We start from the raw sequence: 20559 nt of genomic DNA, 5'->3' as shown, positions 1-20559 counted from the left end.
TGCTTTGAGAACACTCCTCAGACCCCTCAGGGCAGCAGAGATGTGAAGCTTTCTCTAGGGGAGCAGGGTGTCTGAGCTCTTCCTCCAGTGTCAAAGGACAAGTTCTAAGTACGTGTACTTTGAAGGACCCAAGACTTTCTTCCGATACTCACTTTATTTTCCACTGGATTCCTCATAGCTGCTGCAATGCCATGAAGAATTAGCAAAACTTTTATTATGGAGATTATAAAAACTGAGACTGACGTAAAACCTAGCATTCATCTTATTCTGAACAATCCTAATATAAACTCACAATAATAAATCTTGATGTAACCTTAAAATTGATTAGCCTTAAGACTGAAACAAGTTTAGAAACCCCAGGAGAAGGGCTGGGAAGACAGATGACTCTGTGAGTAAAGTGCTCGCCATATAAGCAGGAGGACCTGACTTGAGATCCCAGCACCCCTTAAAAGCTAGCCATGCCAGCGGACATCTGTAACCAACACCAGGGGATGCTGAGACAAAGCCAGTCCCTGGAAGTAACTGGCCAGTTAGCCTGGCCAAACTGTGAGCTCCAGGTTCAGTGACAGACTGTCACAAAAACAAGGTGGAGAGCAATTGGAAGATTCCTGATACCTACCTATTGCTTACACACAGGTACACACACACACACACACACACACAGGCAGGGTGAGACTCAAGAAAGAAAAACATCTACTAAGAAACAAATGCAGAACAGCAGACAGGAAAGATCCACATCGGCTACCTGCTCTGCTCTGCTGAACTCCGCCCACCAAGGCTGGTCTGGAAAAGCTCCCACTGACAGGATAAGGTGAGTCATGTGGGCTATTGTACAAGAACCACACCTCCTGATGCCCTCTCAGCAGTAACAGTTTACTAGATAAGTAAGGTCAAAGAGGACAGAGGACACCAATAAAACATGCTAAAGTACCGCTACTTGTACCTGGCAGCACTCAGTGACCAGAACACTCAGTGTTTGCCCGCACATTCACTCCCACAATCCTCTAGGGCCATGTGAAACATATCTGGATACATACATCCATGATGGGGCAGACTCCAGGGTCAAATCACACTCCCAAAGCCTCAGGACAAGCAGATGATGGCGGGCAGTCTGTTTTCATCCCTAACTGCCACCAACAGGCCAGGTCAATGGCTCTGCAGCAGCTCCGTTTCGCTATCTTTTCAAACAATGAACTGGTACACAACTGACCTCAAAGCAGCATTTACTATCCATCCCACAGACAGACCCGCGGGCATGACACACTCTGTGTGCACTTGTTCAGGCTGCTAACCCCAACAGCAAATGGCCCTGTACTTCTCAACAGTCGGCCACAGGCAAATGTAACCCAAAGAGCACTCGGCTTCTTCCTGTGCTCAGTTGCTGGGGGAGTAACTCCTATCCCAAGGAGAAGTTTGTTCCAAAGGCTCCACACAATGCCAGTCACTCTACCAGGCAATACCGCCAGCGAGGCCACGTCCCGTTATATCACACTCCCTGCTCAACAGGAACACCACATCTGTCTCAAGACTTCCTCTGCCTCCAGGATGTTAGTGACCATGTAAATAATAAGAATAACTAATGTAATAAATTAATTCCAAGGCCCTGGGATTCTGTCTGTAAAAGGGCAGTAGCCTGCTGATGCCACAGGGGGTTTGCAGACAGCACACTCAACAGCAAGTCCCCCAGTAAGGTGATGCCCATACACCTGCAGCTGAGGTTCACTAGGCTGGGAAAGGCACACAATTTATCCTGTGACAGCAATGAAACAGTCAAACAGACTACAATCAAAGCTGATATCGAAAATGACTTTCCTTTTTGTATCCCACAAATTAATGCTAGCTCAAATGTTATTTATATTTTTTAATTAAAGACTAAGAATTGGTAGATATAAATACATCTTTTAGCATTTCTTTCTTTGTGACAGGGTTCTACTGTGTAGCCAAGGCTGGTCTCAAACTTGCTACAATCCTCCAGTCTCAACCTCCTGTGTGCAAGACATAAGTAAAACCTAATATAAAACTGCAAAGAATGAGTGAATTCAGTGTTGTTACACATACTTGAGAGACCGGACTATAATTCTTCCGACGTTTCTAAAACGGCGTCAAGACAACATGAAAAACAAAATGCTCATTTCATCTATAAAAACAGATCCCACTGTAAGCACAGAAAGTTCAGTCACAGTTTAGCTCTAGAGTAACACGGTCACCAAGTAGGGTTCACCCAGGAAATCAGAGCTGTTTATCACAGAAAACCTACCTACGTAATTCAAGTATCAAATTTCTTAACGTTAATGTCATGTCATTTCCTTATCATAGTTTAGAGGAGCATCTCAGGTGGAAAACCACAGGAAGGTTTTATGGTGTAACACATCTCTATGTTTGAGTTACACGTAAGACTAGATACACTTGTGTGTTAACAGAGCATCTTAAAACTCTGAAATCCAAGCATCAAACTATTAGCAATCATTACTTATTACAACTAACATTTCTCTATTATCTATACCAAAAATCAAGTGACATCAGTCAACACAAGCAAATACTTTGAAAAAATGCTTTACTAGAAAGGAGAATGAAGAAAAACATATTTTTAATAAAAAAAAAAAACTTCACTTACTAAAAGATAAAGGAGAATTTGAAATTCCCCAAAATGATTTCCCTCTAGTGCTTTGTATTTCTTATGTGTTGATTCATCTCTACATATTCTGCTTTATTTTATTTTTTAAATATTTATTTGTTTGTTTGTTTGTTTATTATGTGCACAGTGTTCTGCCTGAATGTATGCCTGCAGGCCAGAAGAGGGCACCAGATCTCATTATAGATGGTTGTGAGCCACCATGTGGTTGCTGGGAATTGAATTCAGGACCTCTGGAAGAGCAGGCAGTGCTCTTAAACCTCTGAGCCATCTCTCCAGGCCCATATTTTGCTTTACAAATGCCCCCAAACCAGAGTTTCTCATAACCACTTCCTTTTTAGCTGAGGTTAGTGTCCTGGCATGGAAGACTCCAAATGAACTCAAGGTCTCCCAGCTGGAGAGAAGGCAGTGCAGACAGAAGTGGGTGAGGACAGGACAACACAGACAGATGGACACAGGACCTATGCAGGCTGTCCACAGCTGTGCTGCCACAGGCTGACATGTCTAGTGACCCACAGGGCCCAGAAATACACTCAAGGTCACTTTCTTGTAAAAACGAAAGACAGGAACAACAGAGAAAATGAGGCGGTGAACATGAAAGGCCGCTCTAGCCCACAGCTGGACCTTAGAGCGCAGACAGTTTCCTTACGAAGCCATTTACACACAGTGCAAGCACTGAGGGTTCCTATTCATTTCTTCCACCATTCTGACAGTGTTCACTTCTGAGGGACAACTGTATATGCCAACAGGTCCGCTTCAAAGCAAAAGCAGCCCTGACTACAGCTGGCACCCCAGAGGGCACCACCACAGCTTAACTTCACCTCTGAGGGCAGTAAGTCCTGAGGGCACTTTGGCAAGACTGAGCGTACATTAAACGGCCAGCCTGCTGACGTGTTCTGCCCTTTGATAGGAGAATGCAGCCTGGTGACTGACATGTAACAAGTGCTGGTTTAATCCCCAGCACTGCCTAGTTGCCTCAAAAGGAATGAGCTCCACCTTTCAAAAAAAAAAGAAGACACACAGTTTTTATAAGCTAGAGGGACTTATAAAAACTGACACTGATTCTAAAATTTACGTGGAAACACAAAGAACCAAGATTCAACAGGACAACTGGCAGAAGAAAAGGTAGAAAAACGAATTTAGGTGATTTCAAGATTCATCATGTGGCACTTGCACCAAGCTAGGCAAAACCATTCGTAAGACAGAATGCCAGTCTGACCTAATTCATGGAGACGTAGATAGCTTAGGATGTAAAGTCTGAGAAGAGAGAACCCTTTCAACGTATGATGTGGGGACAAGCACATGTGCTCCTTATGTAAACCAGATCAATCAACACCCTAAGCAAAACACAGGAAACGAGCCATGACCTCAGTTGGTTAGAGACCTCCTAGACAGGAGCTAGAACACAGAAAAGCAGACACATGGCCTTGGTCAGTATAACATCTTCCAGTCTGTAAACCATGATGCTAAGAACGTGGAAGTCACTGCTAAGTGGAGAAACCATCTGCAAGACACATATGCATAAAAGACCTGTACCTAGGTCTACATGGCAGTCAAGGAGAGAGCCCACTCTCTCTGACCTCCACTTGAGCGCTGTGGCCCATGTGCAAATAAATAAAACATCATTTACAAAAAGAACTTGTACCCATGACATTCAGTGACAAGAAAATTCAAAACTCAAAACCTGCTAACTCAAAAGCAGGTCTGGAGAGACGCTCAGTTGTTAGAACACTAGTTGCTCTTCCAAAGTTCTAGTTCCCACCACCCATACCCAGCAATTTACAACTGCTGACAATCTCAGCTACAGGGGTCCAACACTCTGTCTTCCACCACACATGCACACCCACACACACAAAAACAAATCTGAAAAACAAAAGAACTCAAAAGCAAAGTAAACTGATTCTTTTAAGAAAGAGAGAAGGAAGGAAGGCAGGCAGGCAGGAAAGCAAGCAGGAAAAGAAACAGAAAGAAAATAGGGAGCGAGGGAGGGAGCGAGGGGGGAGGGAGGGAGAGAGGGAAGGCGCACTCAAAGCTGAGTTCAACCCCTAGCACCACCCAAAGACAGAGAATGGGAGCACTACTTTATAGGGTCAGTAAGTAAGCCAGTGGCTGCATGACAGCACTGAGAGGCCACGGGCATGTTCAATGTTCATTACCTCCGTGGTGGTGAGGTTTCATGGCTGTGTATGCAACAATACTCACCAAACTGTGTGTTAAAATATGTGCTTTGGTGCACCTTAATTATAACTTGGTAACATTGGTAAAGGCTTTTATAAAGAAGAAAAACTGCAGCAAGCACCAATTAGGCAGCAACAGCACACCAAGGAGCAAGGATTTCCTTCTCATCACCCTGTGGGCTGGATGTTAGCCACAGGTAGACGGGGAGTCAGCAGACAGTTAATCATGTGACTGCGGAGCTGTGGTGTATGTGCTGAATTTATGAATGAAAGCAATGCACTCCCACTCCCCCTATTCCAAATCAGAGCACTCACCATCAATTCTCAGATGAAATGCTCATTGACACACGAAAACATCACGGAGCTAAGTTTGCTCGGCTCACACCGTTTCCACATTAGAGACCCTAGCAAATCACAAGACCTATTACCTAAGGTTGGGAGATGAGCTCACTTGCCTAACACAGAAGGCACTGAGGCAAGGTGGCTGCAGGTAGAACTAATGCCATTTGGGCAAGAAACTGCTCTTGCCTGGACTGCCTGAGGACGGACGGACGGACGGACGGACGGACGGACGGACACACACACACACACACACACACACACTGCTGAAATTGCCTAAAGAAGGTGAGACAATTCTTCAGCGTTCCTGCTTCACAGAGGAAACTGTCAGACATCCTGCTGGACACAGAAGAAAATGACTGACAAACTGCCAATATAGGTGGAACTGTCTTTCAAATTTCCTGCTTCATGGAAAAGTCTGCCAGGTACTATGGTCCTGTAGGCTGAAGATGGAGGCCTCAACATTACAGAAGAACTCTGGGTGACTTTCAGCAGAAAGATGTCTCTGTCATTTCTAGAACTTTGGAAGTTGCTTACAATGCAATTCCTGTTTATTTAGGTAATATATCCTTCTGGAATCTTTGATGGAGCTGAAGACAGAGCTATAGTTATAATTTTCCTTAGTTATGATAAAAGATAAGTTAGAAACTCACAAATATTGTAACTGTAATTCTTGTTTGATATCTACTTTGTTTTATGTAATTTTACTATGTTAAATTTAAAAACTTCCTTTTTATTTAGACAGAAAAGGGGAGATAATGTGGGACCCCCCCCCATATGCTGTGAATATGATTTATAAGCATTGGTTAATAAAGAAGCTCCTTTGGCCTATGGCAGGGCAGAATATAGCCAGGCTAGAAGAGATATAGAAAGAGAGTAGGCAGAGTCAAGGAGACACCGTGTAGCTGCAGAAAGAGAAAGACACCGGAACCTTACCTTACCGGTAGGCCAATCCTCATGGTGATACACAGATGAATAGAAAAGGATTCATTTAAGATGTAAGAGCTAGCTAGGAATACACCTAAGCTATTGGCCAAACAGTGTTGTGATTAATATAGTATTTGTGTGATTATTCAGGTCTGGGCAGCCGGGAAATGACTACAGTCTCCCTTTATACCTTATTTTTCTAACGGTCTCTAATAAAAGTATTTTACCTGAATACTGCTTTCTACCATACTTCACAATATCAAGACCATTTAACCTGATACACAGACGCTGTATTGTTTGAGTATGCAAATAAGGCTGCTGGACAAGAGAAATGAAACAGGCTGCTCACAGAATGTTTGCTGTTATTGGGTGTGTGATTCATAATTGCAGACACACATGTGAGTGTGTGGGGGTCACAGGATAACTTGGTGGATTGCTTCTCTTTGTCCACCTTTATATGGGTTCCTGGGATTGAACTCAGGGAGACAGGTTTTTGCAGCAAGTGCTTTTATCCTCGGAGCCATCTTGCTGGCCCAATTAACCTGCTTTTAAAAGCAGCAAGTTACTAGGTGTTGAATACAAAAAAGAAAAAATAGTGTCTACAAGAGTAGACACTAACAGCACTCGCACTCTGCCTTACTGGAGTGCAGTTCACACACTCAAGAATTTCTATCAGCTCCTGGGCCAAGTTCCTGGGTCTACAACACTGGGAATAAAGTATGTAACTTCCGGGGATTTCAAAACTCCATATACACAGCTATGTTCTATTGCATAGATTTTCAAGTTTAAATCAAAATTCTTTATTTTTGCACACAGCTGTCAATTTAATCAAAACTAAACTACGCCCATGAAGGCTCCCCCACAACTGTCAGCCATCACAGAACTTTAGTAACACACTTAAGACTAAGATACAAATTCTGGCCATTTTTCTCATCTGTTAATTACCTCACTTCATCTTCGTTCTTTTGGGGAAAGGGGTGAGGGTATCGAGACCTAGCCTGGAACTTCTAGCAATTTCCCTCCTTAGTATCCTGAGTGCTGAAATAATGGATCTGACCATGGGTCTGGCCCAGCCCCGCTCTCTGGGTGTGGCGCCCTGGATGAGAGCTCCTCTTTTGGCCTTCAGTGCCTCCATTGGCGCCTGACTAGTTTCTGACAAGGAACCAGCCACTCTAATCGCTGCTTCCTTATAAGCACGTCCCAGATGCCTCCTACTTACAAAAATTTATTTATACTTCAAGCAGCATGGCTGCTGTGTCTGCACGCGCTTCTGTGGTGGACCTCACTGGGGCCTGTCCCTGGGGCTCTTTAACTGTACACCTGCGTTACTGAGGTCTGCTCTCCTTCAGCTGCTCAGTTCTCAGTTATGACGGCTTATGTTTCTCATTTCTTCTCACAGAACTTTTGGAAGCATAAACATTAACCCTTTCAGTCCCACTGTGAGTCACTGTCGTAATTCCATCTTATTTTCCTGTGCTAATCTGACTGAGTAGCTGTCTGCAGACCTGTCTACCTATTTATAACACAGACTCTATCCTGCAGCTATGTTCTGCATCTCAGTCTACACAATAGGCTTGCTAGAGTTTTCTCAGTCCCAACATTTCTGTTTGGGGGTATAAGCGGAAGGCACTCTAAGTAAGCCCTGCTCTTTGGTGAGCAAATACCAGACATTGAGATTTGGGGGCATTTCGGATATCAGACTTTCAGATGAGTCTGTGTAAATACTCCACAATCAGGAAATTGGGATCTCACACAATCCCAAGCCACCACTCTGGGTAAGAGATACTCAACTGATTCTTCACATTTTTCCTTCATTTTCTGAAACTCTTCTACATTACAGTGAGTTTTAACTGTGTCCACAATGCACTAAAAGACCCAAACTTCAGTTCTCATATGATGGCTACCTCAGCACCTAAGGCTGAGAGGAGCACACGGCCAACTTTCTTCCTCTGACAAGGCCTGAAACACACATGCTCTCTTCCTCTAGGAGGCCAGGGTAGTTCTCACTTATAGCCACTGGGAACAATCCCATGAGTTACTCCAACAATCCAGGCATGTGCTCTGGGGGAACCCAGGGTACAAAACCTCTTGATCCTCTACAGCCTCCTGCTACAGCCTGAGTATTAGTGCCCCCGTAAATATGCTGTGGGACTCTGACAAGCTGTTACCAAGCTCACCATCCTGGGGAAGGAGGGTGTCTATTTCTAGGCTCAGGATCAGTGGGAAAACCAACAAACCCTGTAATATTTTTATTCCCAGGCCAAACCGTCATCCTATCCTTGGTATTTGTGCAACCAACCACACTTGAGTAAGACATCATTTACATATTTAATAACCATTTTTAACCAAACAATAATATCCAGAACAGTATTTTTTGATGATATTCTACATCTCAGGGGAAGGCAATTTCTTTTTCATAACTCCTGGCTTGTTCTCCACACACCTCTCCTGATTATATTCCCATCCAACCTGCCAGACATTTTCCTAGACTTGTCTTTAAAATACTCCCAGAATCTGACCACAGTCCTAGTTCAGCAAAACCACCCCAGTCCAAGGCCATGCCACACCTAACTAGACCACTGGCTCTGGATTACAGCTTCTAACCCTGGCCTACAGATCTCCACTTTCAGTACACACAACTGCTGACTCACCTGCTGTGGGACCCCTTTTCATTGGCTGACAACTGAAGTCCTTATGCCATGACAAATCCCTCGGTGACCTCACCCTTTGGTGGTTCCTGCTGTGGCTTCAAGCACTCTCCCACCTTAACCTTTCTTCCTGGGTGCTGTCCTTGTCTAAAACATTCCCTCTTCAGACCTGTGAGGCCTTAAGTCTAAGTCCTGTGGGACCCTCTCAGTGAGGAGGCTGCTGGCCAAGGGTCCCTGGGCTAGAAAAGAAGGTTCATGGTGACTCTGTGGCTTGCCCTTCACGGCTAGAGCCACTTTTTTCAAGGCAGGACCTAGGAGCTGTGAGGCAAACAGATATCTCTAGCACGAGGGGAGCAGGGCAGGAGTGAATTAAGAGAAAGAGGCCGGGGGCCATATTGGCTTGTCAGCTACTACCAACCAACTCTTCAGGAGGCTTCATGGGAGTGACCAGCTATTTTCACAAAACTCAGGACTGCCGGTTTTAAATTTCTTTGTTTATGTTTGGTTGCAAATTTTATCACAATAAGGTAGTTAGACGTATGGGCACATGTGTTTTCTCTCCTACCTGATCTCAGAAGAGGCATTCCAAAGCAACAAGAGGCATCCCACAGAAGGGGTGTTTCTTCCACAGCAGCCCTGAGCACAGCAGGAAGTCAGCAAACAGTCTCCTCCCACCTCCCACGCCCCCACCCAGTTCCAGCCCCCAGTATAGATTGAACTGGGGAAGCAACCCTGAAGGGCACTACAGAAAGTAAGCCGACTAAGCTGACGGCTCTCTACTAGAGTCTTCAGAAAGCCAGCGGACAACTATCTCCTAGAGTCTTCAGAAAGGTGCATGCACACCAGCACTAGGCCTGCAACACTGCCTGCTCTTAGCCACATGGGAAAGGCCTGTGGGAGTGTTGTAGTCTGAATGTGTAGCTGGCCCCCATAATCTCAGGGAGTACCATTAGGAGGTGTGGCTTTACTGGAGTGGTATGGCCTTGTTGGAGGAAGTGTCACTGTGGGGTAGGCTTTGAGGTTTCTTCTGCTCAGGATACCGCCCAGTGAGGCAGTCAACTTCCCTTCCCATTGCCTATAAGATGTAGGACTCTCAGCTACCTCTCCAGCACCACATCTGCCTGCATGCTGCCATGCTCCCCACCATGATGATAATGGACTGAACCTCTGAAACTGTAAGCAAGCCCCTCAATGAAATAGTCATGGTGTCTCTTCACAGCAATAAAAACCCTAACTAAGGTGAGAGTTAGAGGGTTGAAAACCCACCCTCTGCAGCACAGGAAAGGCCTGCAAGGCTGCCTGAGGTTCTGGTGGAAGCTTCACCCCAGCCCCTGGCATCCATATACCCAAAGAGTCTGGAATGTTCTGGTGGAAGCTCCACCCTATGCCCCATCTCCCATCTCTCTCCAAACCCTGCTGCTTTTCAAAAAGCCTGCCAAATGATGATCCCTCCCTCAGAGATGCTCAAGACCACTCTTACAGAGTATTTAAACTGTCCCCAGAGAACAGACATGTGGTTTTTAAGTATCTCTTTTCCATCTCCTCTCTGGGGGCTGGAAAAAAAATCAACCAGGAACGTTTTACCCATTAAACCTGGGCTTTTTCTAATTCGGTTTGATTTGGTCCGATTTGAATTGCTGCATCAGTGGAGAGGCTTATCAAGGTGCAGACACTTTTCACCCACACGTCACAGCACGGGAAAGGTCTGCTATTACTAAGCCTCTTGGGTCTTACTTTTGTGCTACACAGCTCTCCTTCCTGAATGACCTTATCCATTGGCTTTGGCACAAACAGATCTCTTGCTATTTATGAAAATCAAGCTCAGCCTCCCAGAATGAAGATGACTCACAGCTGAGGATGCTCTAAGATAAGCTCAGATTCTGATGTAAATTCTAGGGGAATTTCAACAAAGGTTATAAACAGAGCTTCCAAAATCGGGACACTCACAGGATTTAAATGTCAGTCATTACCTCACAGACACGCCTTAACATGGAGTTCCTGGAAAATGTGCCAAGCACACAGCTACCCAGAGGCCCCAGCGCTCATCCTGGACAGCAGAAAGAACAGAACTGGGAGCGGCTCTTTTTCTGGATCTGTGGAGTCTGAGTACTACAGTACAGCCTCACACCCATCAGTGTGCTAAGAGAATGCCAAGTTAGTTGCTGCTTTAACCAGACGACAACTCTCTCAAAGGTAGACTAGTCCACCACTGTCACGGGAGAAAGCACGTGGCGTGGCATCACCTTTCAGAACCTGTAGCAAGGCTTTTCAACCTAAACCCAAGCATGCAAAAATGCTAACTGAAACCAGAGTGTGAGATGAGCCAACTGTGGCAGCTTGCCTTTCAGCCCCAGCACTGGGGAGGCTGAGATCAGGAGTCTGAAGCTAGCACAAGCTACATAGTAAGTTCTGGGCCAGCAAGATACTAGAGACCTGTTGTAGGCACTGACAAAAAAATTTATTAATAACACATAAACCCTTAAAATTGTCAGGGGGATAGACTGTTGTCATGGGGAGAAGGGTTAGGGGACAAGGGGAAAGGGAGGGCAGCAAGGTGATGTAAATGTAAGCTGTACTTGATCATACAACATGTATGCAGACATCAGATCACCCGTATTATAGAGCACAAATATGTGCAGCTTTTAAGGGAAAGTGTCAATCTCACAAAGAAAGGCCTGGTGAGTGTGCTGGTGACTTTTACATCAACCTAAGATAGAGTTGTGGGGGTGGTACACTCAGAGGTAGGGGGAATCCCTGAATTCAAGGCCAGCCTGGTTGACAGAGCAAGTTCCAGGATGTCCAGGGCTACACATAGAAACCCTGCCTGTCTTGGGGGAAAATAACAACAACAACGAAAATAAGATAAGACAGAGTTATCTGGGAAGAGAGCCTAAATGAGAAAAAGTTCCCCCGCCAGATTGGCCTGTGGGTAAGCCAACAGTGCATTTTCTTGACTGACTGGGGGGGGGGGGGAGTCCAGCCCACTGTTTGTGGTGTCGCCTTTATGGTAATCCTGGGTACTATATATAGGAAAGCAGGCTGAGTAAACCACAGAGAGCAAGCAGTAAGCACTCCTCTTCCATGGTTCCTACTTCAGAACCTGCCTCTAGGTTCCCGCCCTGACTTCCCTATGACAGACTTAAAACTCTTTCCTCTCTAAGTTGCTTTTGGATACAGTCTTTAGCACTGCAACAGAAACCCTAAGACACGCGGACACCTTAGAAAGAGTCCATCGTCACTGTGCAAAGCTGAACACGTTCAACTTACTCAGGAGTAAACATCACATAAACCCCAACTGAGAGATCCTCTAAGATTCTTGTCAGGCACTGCCAAGGTCACCAAGATCCCGCCTATACCACTACATAATAGAGAATTTTGTATCTAGTCCTGATCCTGGACCAGAAAGAGCATTGGTGAGGAAGCTGGCAACACAAGAATAAAGCCACAGTCCAGCAGGTGACAGTGAAACCAGCATGGCTGGTCACCAATGCTCCCCTACAGCATGGATAGCACTCCCAGATGCTCTCTGAAAGGCTGGAAGGAGGAAGAGAGGGCCAGATGTCCAGAGGGCACAGATGAGCAGCTCTGCACCTTTCAGACTTCCTGAAGAGCCAGTGTGGGTACTGACTGACAGTGTGCTCTACCTCGGGATTGCATCGGACTCAACTTACTTCAGCATGCATGCACATTCCTTTACACCTTCCATTAAACTATATACTTGTAACAGTGACTTAACACTAAACAATAATCAGAATAAAAACTACACTTGAGAATTCTAATCTAAATTACATGATAGGAGTGGTTCATTAGGAATATTGTAGTCTCTCCAAAACATCATTTTCTAGTTGAACCTCTTACTGATTTATAAGATGTCAGAAATACTCCTACTGCTATTCAGGCTCAAGTTCAAACTCACAGAAATCCAAACGCCAGCGTGATAGGCCATGTATGCCAATGTGCTTTCACTGAAGGGCAAGCGTGAAGAAGTGGTGGCAAGAGCAGAAGCTAATTCTCCTGACCCCACCCAAATACAAAAATCCAAATGGGAAGCAGAGCTTCACTTGGACAAATTTCCAAGTGTTGGTCAACAGAGAACCGTGGGCCTGCAGGACCTGAGGGGAGCACATTGCCCCACCTACAAGACGCTCTCTCTACAAGACACACTTCACATGTTTTGCTCAAAGACATTTACTTCCTCCAAACATTAAAAAAGAAAATGAGACATTCACTTTTCCCACAGTGATACCTCCAGCCTCCCACACATGGACCTTCCCTTCAGTCTCTTTCAGCTCTTGTCTGGAAAAGACACTGTAGCCAGATCTTTCTGGGAGACTCTGCCCCACTGGGTACACTTTCTGTGGAGGTCAGGGAAACCTTTAGTCACTAAGAAGAAAAAAGTAAATGTAGATACTTTAACAGCTAACAGAATGGTCACATAAAGCAGGTACCTTAGTACCTCTCAAGTGTAGCACAATTCACCAATTTAGAAGCAGAACTTTTAAAAATGTATTTTATCTATCAGTGTATGTGTGCATGCACCCATGATGGGTGAGGAAGGGCAGAAGTTGGTTCTCTCCATCTATCTGGTATCCGGGGATCCAATTCATGAGTCAGTCTTGCAGAGTAAGGGCTTTTACAGGCTGAACCATCTCTCAGGCCACAGGATGTTTTTAAACCAGTTCCCCACCCCACCCCACCCCACCCCCCAGTGACTTCTCCATGAGAAAAAAAATGGGAGAGGAGAAACAAGAGCCGGTTGGACAGCAGAAGAGAATTCCTTCACACGCTTTCAAACTCGCCCCTTTAAGTAAGACAAACTTCATTTGAAATGGCCTCTTCTGCGACTTAAAACAGAAAGTGCTTATTTTAAGAACCAAAATAGTAATGCACATGTGCCACACACGGTCTCCGTGAGAGAAGAAACGAAAGTCCATTCAATGTGAAACCGCACCCAGCTAGCGGGCTGGGAAGTGAGTCATGAACTGAAAGCTTCGCAGGTGAGGAGCTGCTGAAATACAACCCTCAGACTCAGTTACAAAATAACATAGCAGACCTCCAGCAGACAAGGAGACTAGGGAACGCAGGGAAGACCAGCGCACTTCAACGCTTATTATGAATGTATGCAGTAAAATTAGAAAACTAGCCGGTTTTAAAGGTGGTGCACACCTTTAATCCCAGCACTCAGGAAGCAGAGGCAGGTGGATCTCTTGAATTTGAGGCCAGCCTGGTCTACAGTGAGTTCCATGGCGGCCAGAACTACACAGAGAAACCCTGTCTCAAAAAACCAACTCCCACCTTGAAGAAAAAAAAAAAAAGGTCAGAAAACTAATTCTCTTCTTGAGAAAACAGTCCAAATTCAATGAAATCTACAAAAGCAGATTCTGATCAATGGGTCCACTGTGACAGGCACCCCAAAGAACTTAGTGTATTAGAGAAAGTCTAATGTCTCAGTCTCCAGCTAAGCCCAGGCAGTGTGTGAGAAGGTGACAGGTGTCATTCTCTATCTCCCTGGTTCTGACTGACAGTCTGGCCACAGTCAGCAAACAGTTATTCTCACACGACCACTGCATCTCATATTGTGCTCACAAAGCGTCTCAAGTTCAAGACATAGTCAATACCCAAACCAGCCTCCCTCACTGCCAGTGCCATTTTCCAGCTACTAACCCGTCAGACACGTTCCTTACACGTTACTGCGTAGGCATATTTAAGGAGATCCACAAGAGCCCAGAATAAAAGATAAGTATTTATTTATTTGGGGAAAAAACTCAAAACAACGGTGGAGAACCCCGATCCTCTGAGGGTGATGGTAGCTGTGAACCAAACTCCGACCACCAACCAAGGGAGCGAGAGCACACTTCCTGTCAGTGTTTATAGTACCTCAGACCATGCCCTAGAGGCTACTGGCTGAATGTATTCCCACATTACTGGGGGCCACTGCCAGTCTCCTAAGATACTGTGATAAATTACCACAAACTGAATGCTAAACAACAGAAAGGTGTTCTCTCACAGTTCAGAAATAGAATATAAAATACACATCAAGTTCAACGGCCTTGGTGGCTCACACCTGTAACCAGCACTTGGGAGGCTGAGGCAGGCAAGCTGTTGCTAGTTTAAGGCCAGCTTGCTGTGGAACAATGCTCCTGAACACTGTAAAGATTTGTCACTCTTATTGGTTTAATAAAAACACTGGTTGGCCATCGCCAGACAGGAAGTATAGGCAGGGTGACCAGACTAGGAGAATTCTGGGAAGAGGAAAGGCAGAGAGATAGTCACCAATCAGAGGAAAAGGAATCAAGATGAGAATGCCTTACTGAGAAAAGGTACCAAGCCACGTGGCTAAACATAGACAAGAATTATAGGTGTATTTAAGGTGTAAGAGCTAGTCAGTAATAAGTCTGAGCAATAGGACAGTTTATAATTACTACATGTTTCTTTGGGATTGAGCAGCTGTGGGACCAAGTGGGACAGAAACTTCTGTTTATACCAGGCTGTCAGGGTTACCAAATGAGAGCTCGCTGAAAGACAAGACTTAAGTCAAGACACACAACAAGACCTGTGACAAGAAAAGGCAAGAGAAAGGAGAGGGAGGAAGGAGGGAGAAGGGCATGAGAGCAAGGGAAAGGGTAGACAGTGCTGCTCAGTGTTGGGGACAATCAATTCTCTGCTCTGGCCCTCAGCTTCTGGAGCTGTCACACTTGGCTCACAGATGTTAACTCTTCGTGGGACTTCTGCTGTCTTCTTGAAAGAACTTCATGTCACTGGACTTAGAGTTCACTTAGAGACCTGTGATTTCATCTCAAGACCTTTTTACTCCCATGTGATGATCCCTTTTCCAAATGAGGCCATGTTTACAGGTTCTAGGTGGACACACTTGTTGGGGGCACACAGTAGTCATACACAAGCCTTCTAGGATTAGTTATATCCTGATTTCCAGCCAATCCTTACTCAAGAAGCTTAAGGCTGGGATACAGCTCAGTGGCAGCACTCTCACAAGCATGCTCCAGGCACCATGAAGAGACAAGTCAGAAACACCAGATCACACTTTCTTAACTCGGTTTTATTCCATGTATTATCTGACAGCTCCTCACAGACAGACTCATTCTCTTATGACTCCTTCTCTTGCTGTCTTCCTTATTCACTGTAAGAAAGGTAAGCATGTAAAACAGGCACATGTAAGCAGGCAGGCACGCTGGCCACAGGAATACTGCTGTCAGGGATGAACAGGCTCCAGTGCACTGATCTGGGCAGACCTCAACCTCCCTATCCCCACATGGAGGACTCACACACATGGAGACTCTGCAAGTAGGCTTAAGCAGGCAGAGGACCTACTGATATAGTGAATGAGAGTAACATTACTCGTATCCTAATAAATTGTCCTTATACTGAAAATTACCACAGGAGGGTTCTATAGCGTAAGGCACCATCCTTAAACAACACCTTCCGTGAGGAAGGACATCATAAAATGGGAATGCCTACCAATTCTCTGAATCACAACATCCAGATACAGGGAGAGAACGGATACAGTGTTTCAAGCCGAGAACAGACATACATCTCCACCCTGTGCAACTTCCTCCAACACAGGCTGTTGTCCTGCTGTGCACACGCAGAACTAGGATAGTTTAAATGCAAAATATTCCAAAGCACCCAAGGAAGCTCGGCCCCCAGTGAGGCACTACAAGAGGGGGTAGGAAGAGCGGCCACCTAGAAAGATAGGTCAGGTCAAGGGTACTCCACGGCCCCCTTTCTCTCTCTCTCTCTCTCTCTCTCTCTCTCTCTCTCTCTCTCTCTCTCTCTCTCTCACACACACACACACACACACACACACACACACATAGCCCATGAGGTGAGTTTTGGCCACCATGCCGGGCCACAGTGCTTAGCTCCCACACAGGCTGAAACAGCTGAACAACATTCAGAAGAACGGAACCCACTGAAACTTTGAGTCCAAACCAACCCTTCCTCCCTACAAACTGTTTACCTCTGGCATTTTGTCACAGCGGCACAAAGCTGAGCAGAAGAAGCAGCGTTTCCTCCCATACGCAGGGTTTAGCTGTGTACAAGACACTCTGGGCTGAGGGTACACATGTTCAAATGCACAGAGAAGTTTCAAGCCAGCTGTGATTCTGTAAGGAGACCATCCAAGCAGCGATACCCCAATAGACCAAACGCCACAGAGAGCAAGCGAGTGCAGGCCAACTCCCAGACCACAGGCCACACAGGCCACACAGATGCTGAGCGGAGACTCTGCTGGATGCACAGCCGCACAGCATCTGCCTTTTACCCCACTGCCCCCCGTATCTGGGAACAAACCAAGGATACCAAGAGACGGGCACAAACAACTCATACCTCCACCAGGAATAATTGCCAACTTTGTTTCAACCAGGCCCATTTTTGCAGAGGAAGCTAAAAGAAAAGAAAGAGAATTAAGTGACAGGCATGTTATTGCTTTGCAATATGACAACTTAAAAAAGCAAAATAAAGATTTTTCTGAAAACTGTTCACTGATTAAATTGATACCACAAATTTTGTTGTTGTTTGTTTTTTGGCTTTTAGAGACAGGGTTCCCCTGTGTAGCTTTGGAGCCTGCCCTAAAACTCACTCTACAGACCAGTCTGGCCTCAAATTCAGAGATCAGTCTGTCTCTGCCTCTTGAGTGTTGGGATTGAAGGCGTGAGCCACCACCACCAATTTATAAGAAATTACTTCAAAGGTTTTTTTTGTTATGAAAACATTAATCATTCAAAATTACCCTCCATCCCCAACCCTACCCCTAGATGAACACATGACATTTTTTGTTCAAATTTGCTTGGCAGTGAGCTAGGTCCCAGTGGTCAAAGCTCAGAGTGGAAATTCCATCTTTGGATCTGATGTTGCCAGCTCATGAAGGCCTTAATCCTGGTAATGATTTGGGATCAAGGGAGAGACCTCCTGAGAAGCATAGATTCCTTGACTTGCACGGACAGTCCCCACACCAAACAACCCTATCTGTAGTTAGATATAAACAGTCAAAGCCAAGCACCAGTTACTTTCTGACAGCCTGACTGCCTTGGGCTATCTCCCACAGTCTGCTGCCTTGCTGAACAGGCTGCGTGTGCGTGCCCTGGCTTCTCAACTGAAAACCCACCTGACACCAGTACCAGGAAAGAATCAGGTAAAGATCACCACATGAACATGGGGGACCCAGAATAACATGGAGAAAGCAAAAGCACTCACACCCCAACCTGATGCCCCAAGATGTGTGTGGCCACATGAAGGCAGGAAAAGGCAAACTAAATGCCATGGCTGCACCTCCTACCAGGTAGCCACACAGTAGTGGCAGCATGAAGCAGGGCGGAACTGTGCTGACCCTCTGCTGCCCAGGACAAAACTCAGGACCAGGTGCACACCCGTGAGAAGAGCAATACAGAAGCATGGGCCGTGGTACCACTGCCTGGGCTCAGATCAGAACCCCCTCACTCCCTCTGCTCCTGCTTCCTCCACAGAATCCCACAGGGGTTCCAGGCAGGAGAGGGAGTGAACCACATCAAGGGCCCTGGTCAGCACCCTGCAAGTAGCTAGCACCAACTCGTTTCACAATTCCCTCAGCATATGCTTAGAATCACGCGAAAGGGGGACTTTAAGGGGATGAAGCTGTCACTACTGGAATAAAGACAATAAGTGCTGGACCGCTGACTCCACAGTCAGAGCCACACAGCTACCGTCACAAGCTCTATTTTAAATGGGAGGAAGTTAGTCTGCTAAAGAGAAGCCCTGGGGTCCCAACTCAGATGTCTGACTCAAATTCAGGTGTCTCTTTTCACTAAAACTGAACAAAGAATGGCAAAAGAGCTTCCTAAGGAGGCTCTTTCCAATGGTAGGCTTGAAAACAGACAGCCTTCCCAAGTAAGAGCTGCCAACAGCAGGCTCCGCAGGCAGTTTTTAAAAAAATGTCCTACTGAAAAGGAGGCAGAGCAAAATTATTTGGGCCTGAGGGATATGCACCATGTGTGTGTGCACTAGGGATCAAACCCAGGGCTGATCCTCCCAGAACCCAGGCTTCATTAGCATATTCATTGTGCAAAATAACAGACTTCATTCTAAGACTCACAGTGTCCATAATGTATTTGGGCATTTGCTCCTCCCTCACTGTTCTTAGTCCCACCCCCACACTGCCACTCCTCATCCCCAAATCTCCTTTTCGTGTCTTTTTGTTTTGTCTAGATTCTACATATAAAACTGAATGTCTTTCTGAGTCAGGTTTACTTCAACAAACATGCAAATCTCCAAATTCATTGATTTTCATGCAAGTAACACTGTGTTATACCTCTTTATCCCAAGCTCCTTTTAAAACTTAGGTTGACAGGATATATTCTCACCTGCTACTCGAATGTCACATGCTAAAGCCAGCTCCAGACCACCTCCTAGGGCAAGTCCGTCTATGGCTGCGATGGTGGGCACAGGGAGGTTAGCTGAAACAGACAGAGTTTATCCTTCACTCAAAGCCACAGCAGTCCACACGGTTCATTCAGAACATATTCTAAAGCAGGGTGTCATATGCAGACTTATGTCTCTAGCGTCTTCATTACAACACAGGTTTCATTCCCAATATTCTCTAGAACCTTTGTGTGACAATTGCAGACAGTCCTCGTATGAATGGGGAACACATTTGAACCATCGCATTTCCTGAATTACCTTCAAGATTATTTTATTGAATCCTATAATGTCATAATCTGAGAACCTCAAGTCTTATACAAGGTGTTTAGTTCTACAAATTCAAGGTGAAATAATTTGTGCAGCATTTGGAACTCCTGACCCTTTACGGACTTGGTGCTCAGGATGGAATCTTGAGACATGGCATCTGCTCAAAGAAACACATAGTGCAACTGACCACAGAGGGTATAAGCCAGGTACCACCACCAAGGAAGGGTGGCACAAAGGTTCCATCCACAGTCCTCTCTGGCTCTGGGATCCTGGCCAGACGTAGACATGGAAAGAGGCAGCATTCACAGAACCTACAAGAAAGTATTTCTGGAAGCTTCTACAGTAGTGGGCTTCCATATGGCATTTTCAAAGGTACTTGTATTATCCCTCCCCTACTCCTCCTACCCCCACCCATTTAACTCTTCCAATTCCATTATTCCCTCTTCCCCCTTACTACCACTTATTTTCTATCTATCCCCCTTCCCTTGAAATCCGTACCCAAAGCCCTGGGTATTCTAATGCAAACCTACTATCAACAATCTTACTCAGGACTGAATTTGTGAGTTCCAATAACAACTTGCTAAGTAAGACATGCCTACTGGTGCAATAGTGGCACAAATGTTATTGCAGCAAAAGACCACTCTCTGATTGGATAAAGCCCGTTCCGCACTGCTAACTGGACCCAAAACTTATAGCTGGCTAGTATAGGCCATAGGGTAGAAGCTTATAGGCCATAGGGTAGAACTTATAGGCCATAGGATAGAAGCTAATACTGTTTTTTTTTTGCTAAATTGACGTAATAATAAATTGCCCCTCACATTCTTATCTTTATACCCAAAAGTCAGTACATCTCTCAGCCTTCTTCAGAGGCGCTACTTTTTGCAGTAGATGACGATTAATAGAGAGACCCACAATTGGTCAATGTGTAGAGAATAAGACTCAAAAGAGAACATCTATATCCTACCCCAAAGCTAAGGAATTATTGTGGAAGAAGTGTTAGGGAGACTGTACAAGCCAGAGGTCATGGATGTCTGCAGCAAAACATTTGCTGGACATGACAGGGCCACTGCACACATGAACTCCACAAGATGTAGCCAAAATCCCAGCACAGAGAGGGGAAAATCTTGTGAAGTCCCACCTCCACCAACTGATGGCT

General features: G+C 45.4%; 1 protein-coding gene across 2 annotated transcripts in view; it reads right to left on the bottom strand.

Annotated features, from left to right (window-relative positions):
* The window catches only part of Auh (AU RNA binding methylglutaconyl-CoA hydratase), a 94375-nt gene that overhangs the window by 37902 nt on the left and 35914 nt on the right, over positions 1-20559 (bottom strand). For both annotated transcript variants that reach the window (XM_057788161.1, XM_057788162.1), the window contains 2 exons: positions 19079-19171; positions 17070-17126 (listed from right to left, as the gene is read on the bottom strand). In XM_057788161.1, the coding sequence (XP_057644144.1) occupies positions 17070-17126; positions 19079-19171 (150 nt within the window). The remainder of the gene's footprint in view (positions 1-17069; positions 17127-19078; positions 19172-20559) is intronic.

The sequence above is a fragment of the Chionomys nivalis genome, chromosome 13 (genome assembly GCF_950005125.1).
Source record: "Chionomys nivalis chromosome 13, mChiNiv1.1, whole genome shotgun sequence".
NCBI classification, from domain to species: Eukaryota; Metazoa; Chordata; class Mammalia; order Rodentia; family Cricetidae; genus Chionomys; species Chionomys nivalis.
This window is presented reverse-complemented; position numbering and strand designations above follow the sequence as displayed.